At 42.7% G+C, this 5951-nt stretch overlaps 2 protein-coding genes across 6 annotated transcripts in view; one reads left to right on the top strand and one right to left on the bottom strand.

The window, feature by feature from the left end:
• Positions 1-200: 200 nt before the first annotated feature.
• LOC120812631 (cyclin-dependent kinase inhibitor 1B-like) lies at positions 201-4102 on the bottom strand. Its single transcript, XM_040168761.2, has 2 exons — positions 3224-4102; positions 201-1935 (listed from the first exon to the last, which is right to left on the bottom strand). The coding sequence occupies exons 1-2, from the start codon at positions 3666-3668 to the stop codon at positions 1775-1777; spliced, it is 606 nt and encodes a 201-aa protein (XP_040024695.1). The 5' UTR covers positions 3669-4102; the 3' UTR covers positions 201-1774.
• An 11-nt stretch (positions 4103-4113) lies between these two features.
• The window catches only part of LOC120812456 (uncharacterized), a 38854-nt gene continuing 37016 nt past the window's right edge, over positions 4114-5951 (top strand). For 4 of the 5 annotated variants that reach the window (XR_013454671.1, XR_013454669.1, XR_013454667.1 and 1 more), the window contains exon 1: positions 4114-4539. The gene's annotated coding sequence lies outside the window, so the exon portion shown is untranslated. The remainder of the gene's footprint in view (positions 4540-5951) is intronic. The other variant, XR_013454672.1, reaches the window with a different exon arrangement.

Raw genomic sequence — 5951 nt, 5'->3', positions numbered from 1 at the left:
TCGAATGAGCGTTCACGTCTATCGTCTACAACTTTGAAAGCTATGTCAAACATCCAGCGTTATCACGACAATACATTTTTGCGCTTCCACAAAACTTATCTTTTGACAAATTGTAGCGGCTTATACACAACAAAAACTATCAAAAGCCGCAGAAGGCTAAGACATGAGGAGATTTATAATCAAGACGCGTCGCACTGAAGTATTTTATGGTCATGTTTATTACTCCTGGCTCACCAGCAGAAGCACGCCAATCACTTCCTCGATAGATGTCTTTCAGAGGATCAACAGTGCATGAAACTTTGTTATGACAATAATTACCCCAGAGCCGGTGACGATGACGGTCAAAAGATAGTTTTTGTCCCATGCTCACCCTGCAGCCATGCTCCAAACAATCCGCCGAGCCCCACAGGTGAACAGACACACGCTAATATACACACACCACGCCCCCTCTTTTTAATTGATTGCAACACATTTTATAACCACACATTATAAAATGCACATCAAATATTTTACCAGGGTCAGTTTGCAACCACATTGAAAAGGGGAAAAAAACCACCAAAAATATTCTTTTGCAAAATTACACAATTATAATAAAGTACATGTAAAATACTTTGGATAACTGAAATCAAAAACCTATTTTTTTAATTCTACATAAAAAAAATTGACATAAATAAGTTAGTATAATTTCTCAGTGTTTTAAAAAAATGATGTACATAGGTACATTGCAAAGTTTTTACAAAAATACCCGGGCATGGTGACTGCATTTCTGAGAAGTTGTCTCTCCAGGTGTAAGCTGGTCTTTTGAATTAACTCTTGTATGGTAGTCATTTTTTTGTTACTCAGCAGGTGTTGTGGGTCTGTTGGACCCTCTGTATTTTGGGGGTTTTAATTAAACACAATCAATTTTATGTTAAAATACTCAACAGAGGTTTTCTTCATCCCAATTAGAAGCAATATAGACAGCAAATATGGTTAATATTTGCCCTTTAACTTTGTTATAACACATGTATAACACAATAATAAATCAAGATATGAGTGGACAAAATTCAACAAATTTACAAATGACACAAAGTTGTTCATGGTTCTGTAGGTTGGGTGGATGGGGCACCAGCATTGTCCTCCTGAATCCTCCTTCCAAGTTCCTCGAGAAAGAGGCGTGTCCTTTGGAGCTTCCCTCTGTTCCACTCTGGGTTCAATGCCATCCAGATGACAAAAGGCGTTGTACGCCGAGATGTCCAGTATATCAAAGAAAATCACCAGCTGCCTCCTCTTGCAGCTGTCAAAAAGTCAAAGTCAATTGAGGCAGCCATGGATTTGGTATTGTAGTACATTTGAACCCTTTCCACAAAAAACTTTCAGGAGAGAAAAGAATAACGTCACAGAGAGGATGACTTAATAACACAACCTGTGCAGTCTGTACGGTATTTGTCCTTCAATATCTGAGTACCTCACAACTCCAAATCAAACGGCACCGCAAAGTGACAGAGGTGTGCGAGAGATCTCGAGAAGGAAGTTGATCATATTCCATTGGTGACTTCGAAGCATTTTGGAAGCATGCATCAAACTACACTGCAAATTCTTCAAGTCATATCAAAGCTCACACCTTTTTACATAAAGGATTAGTGTTCAAATAATGTTTTCCCTTATGTGCTACATATGGAAAGAAATATAACATGCATATTTATTTACACACATGTAGGAAAAAAAAGAACAAAAAGGAAATTAAATCTAATTGCACACTGCTACATTGACTGCTTCTGGAGGCAGTAACTTTTTAATTGAGTGCCACAACTTGTCTAGTGTTTCTTTTCAGTGCTTCAACAGCATCCTCCCCCGTCTTCAGGAGGGTTGATATGTTTCTGATGCTGCGTAGTTCCTTCTCCAAAATCCACCAAAACTGAGGTTTCAAACTTGAAACGGGGAAATACTTCGGCTCTGTGGGACAATTTGATGAAAGAGGGGAAAAAAACAAAACATAAAATAAGAGTCGGCATGGTTGCACAGCTACAGAAAAAGGTTTGCAAATGAGTGAGAATAGAATCCTTTGAGCTTGCGAGTGTTCTCCTCAACACATGAACGCTATGTCCTTGTGCGCTTTGACAAAAAGGAGGACTGTCAGAAAAGCAAAAAGACTCCACAAACTGAAAACACAGAGTTACAGGTTCAGCTAATCGTTCATATTCCACCATCAGAAGTTCATCAGTTATTCCAGGTGTAAAAATAGCAGACGGGGTTAGGGTGATTACTTCAACTTCCATTTTAAATGTACAGTATAATAATATTTTTTTACAAGGGAGCTACATAATGCAAAAACTTTCAAGTAAAGGTATATTGGGTATTTTTCACATAGCTATAGACTTGTTTCATCACACATTTTCAGTGTGCAAAAGAAAAAAGTTTGCATTACACCCCTCCAAAAAAACCTTCACCTTCCAGATATGGATTAAAAAATGCCATGAAAAGGTGGAGTTTTGGGTCCCGCCACGAGCCTGCAGATCCTGTGCCTGTATTCTCCCTCCCCTTTGGCGCACTTGGGTGTCAGAGCTGCGCTCTTCTGCACACTCTGCGCCGGCGGGACTGACGTGCGTATACGCGTTGTTGTGTGTGCGTTTGTAAGATTAGCCTGCGTGTGACTGCACCACCCTGCCCCTTCCCGTCCCCGCTCAGAGGGCTGTGGCTGCTGACGTGTTACTACGCTGTTGTTCCGCAGACCTGTTGGTTACAGTTTAGTCAAACTCAAGGAAGGCAGCGGCTGTATTAAAAAAAGGAAAAAGAAAAAAAGTGCACGTTTTTTACCCCTTTATTATATATTTTTTACTGTTTCTTAAAATCTTTGTTTAAGTGGACCAGCATCGGGCATTTACTCACACTACCACTTTTACTACAAAACTCAACGAATTGCCCATGGTTGAATGAAAAGCTCATCTAATAGGCAACTAAATTGAATAAGAGTTAAAATAATTACAAGAACTATACACCGGCAAATGGGATCCGTTAAAAGCACCACCTGATCGCATTGGCATCTTCAAATATATGATCAAATGTTCCATTCAGATTCTACAGCTAGGGCACACTTCTCTAAACGGACTCTTAACTGGTTAATTATACATAAATAAAGTTGCACCACAGCCAGAGTGGTCCCCTTACCGTCCGCGGTGCTCACGTTTGCCTCTTGGGACTGTTTTTTCTTGGTGTTCATTTGGTTACGAAGCCAGGAACTCACCGTGACACGCCGGTCTTTTCCTCATTCCGGTGCACTGTTCCGTGCATTCCATGTGTCCATCGGACCGCTCGGTGTCCTCGCTCGAAGCCAGCACCACGCAACTATGATTCCCGTTTAGATCCACCTTGTTATTCCCGGCGGAGCAGACGCCCTTCTTCTCCCTCCGCGGCGGCTTGTTGTAGAAATCCGGGACGTCTCTGCAGTCCACCAGCTCCCACTTGATCCTCCCGTGGACCAGCGGCCTGTGATTGGCGAAATCGAAGCCCCACTTGGCGGAAGCGACCTCTTCCATCTCCCGGAAATGTCCCGTTAATTCCCTCTTTAACCCTACGTGATCCGCCCGGCCGAAGAGGATCCTGCAAGCCGACGGCTTCGGGTGATCCGACACCCGGGAGTCCGTCCGCTCCAGAGTCGGGCTCCCGTTGGATAGTCGAACATCTGACATTTCCCCCCCCCCACCTGCCCGGCCCCCCTCCACCAAAAAAAAAAAGAAATGCGGAATTTGGTTTTCTTGCAAACAGGCGAGGACGTCCAGTTTTCACGAGAAAAAACTAAACCACACCAATGCGAGCCAGCGCTCGGTGAACAGCGGGTGTCTCCTCGACGCTGCACGGGATCCAAAGCGAGCGTAAAAGGACTTAAGCCATGAGTAAACTGCGCGTGCGTGGGTAGGGGCTCGAAGGGGGGCGGTCGCCACTGCTCTTCCGAAGCCTAAGAAGCCCGGGAACCGAAGACGCTCGCGTCGAACTCGTCCCGCAAGCGAGAGCAAGTGCGGACCGACCTCAGTACCCAATATGGCGATTGAGAGAGGTAGCGCTACTCGGGATTGAGAGTGGAGCCTGACTGGGGTGGGGGGCGGGGTAAGCAAAGGGGGGGGGGGGGGTTGACAAACACAAAGCGATTTAAATGCGGAGAAAGCGCCTCATTGGTAAACGTGCTTAAGACCCGCCCACTTCTTAAGGTAGACCAGCTAGTTCCCGGAGGCCAGGGCAGATTGGAAATGGTGAAGTATCGTACCAAAGGCTCAAAATGGTCGTATTTGGAGGATAATTATTGTTTATCTGGCAACGTTGAGATTAGTCGACCAATGACTGTTCTCTCTACAGTCAGAGCTCGCGAAAGAAGGTGGAACTAAGAGAGATACCATGTCCAAAACTTGTAAGGGCGGAATAACTAGTTTGTGAAAGACCCAGAGAACCACAAATATCCGACGAAGCAAAATCCAGGACGTTTTTGGAATCTCTGCCGGACGCATTTTTTAGGTCTCAAAAAAGAGGACATGTCTGGGGAAAAGTGGACGTCTGGTCACCCTAACTGTAAGTGAGCACAGTATCGGTGGTTACCATTATGCTGCAAGCAGTGCGGCTTTGCAGTTTCGGTAGTCGTACCGAAACATATTTATTATTATTGTTTATTCATTCTGAAACATTTTGACAGAGCGCCTTGAGCGCCGTGTACAACCAGTGTGGATCAACCAATTGATCCATATATAATGCGCTCCGGATTATAAAACGTTGTTGTTGTCGTTTTTTGAGAAAATTAAGGATTTTAAGTGCGTCTTATAGTGCGGAAAATACAGTATGTTAAATGACAGAGCACCCGTGGGAATGTATAGGGAAAGTATATTGGTAAAATTTGTGTTACACAATATATTTAAATGCCATTTTTAGGTGGTCTTCTGCTGTAACACCTAAAAACCTCAGCCACGTTTGGTGACTTGTTTGTAATCCAGAGTCTTCGGTTGGTGAAGGTTTTCTCCATGCCCATTTTGATAGATGCAATGTTCTCAGGAGATGGTCTCATCCTTTTGGTAGAGGTTATCTACTCCTTGATGGACTCTTCTTCCCCATCAGCAATCACTTCTAGTGTTACACTAACTCCAGAGGGATTACTAGACCTGCCACGCTTGCGACACCGGGTCATAAAAGTGCTTCTGGATGCAGTTAAATTAAAAAGGGATTTTTCTTTCAATAAAAGGATGACTCCACAATTCTTTTTGAGAGTCCCATGCTATTCTTGCCTTAATATGAACTTATATTTCAGACAATATACTTGCTACCCAATACCAATTTACTAATCATTGGGTATTAATACCCAGCAAATATAATGCAAAAGGTATTTTACTGTAAGACATTTGTTTATACTTCCAAATCCTTCATTCTCTTCTTGTATCTTGATCTCCGGTGATGGGAAGACTGTTATTAAGCTTTTAGCCAAATTCTGTTTGTCAGCACTTGAAGGGTAACTGAAAGAAAAATGTAGAATTAAGGCCAGAAAAATTAGAAAACTATACAAGGCTTTTATAGAGAACACATATTTTTGTTGCAATGCATTCATGAGTGATTTCACCGTGATTAATTTAACTGATTTAACAAGTCACATTAGTTAACCTAAATATGTGCTGCACAATTTCAGAAGTATGAACTACTGTTTTAAATTGTGAGCAATGGCTTAAATGGGTTGATAATAAAGCAAGATTTCTATATTCATACTCTTAGAATTAACTCACAATCCCCTTCGCTCCACCAGATCACTGACACCTATCTTCACAATAAGTTTTCTGGAGGTCACAGAGAGTGTTCCTGATTTTTCATATTCGGCCAGTACACTTGGGGCCTTCCTCTCAAGGAGTGCTGTCAGACTGGCTGCATTAAATCCATGCGCACCATCATTTTCTCCTTGACTATTCTGTGGAGGCAGATAGTGTTCACTGCCTTACACTATGGAG

Source organism: Gasterosteus aculeatus, chromosome Y (assembly GCF_964276395.1).
Source record: "Gasterosteus aculeatus chromosome Y, fGasAcu3.hap1.1, whole genome shotgun sequence".
NCBI classification, from domain to species: Eukaryota; Metazoa; Chordata; class Actinopteri; order Perciformes; family Gasterosteidae; genus Gasterosteus; species Gasterosteus aculeatus.
This window is presented reverse-complemented; position numbering and strand designations above follow the sequence as displayed.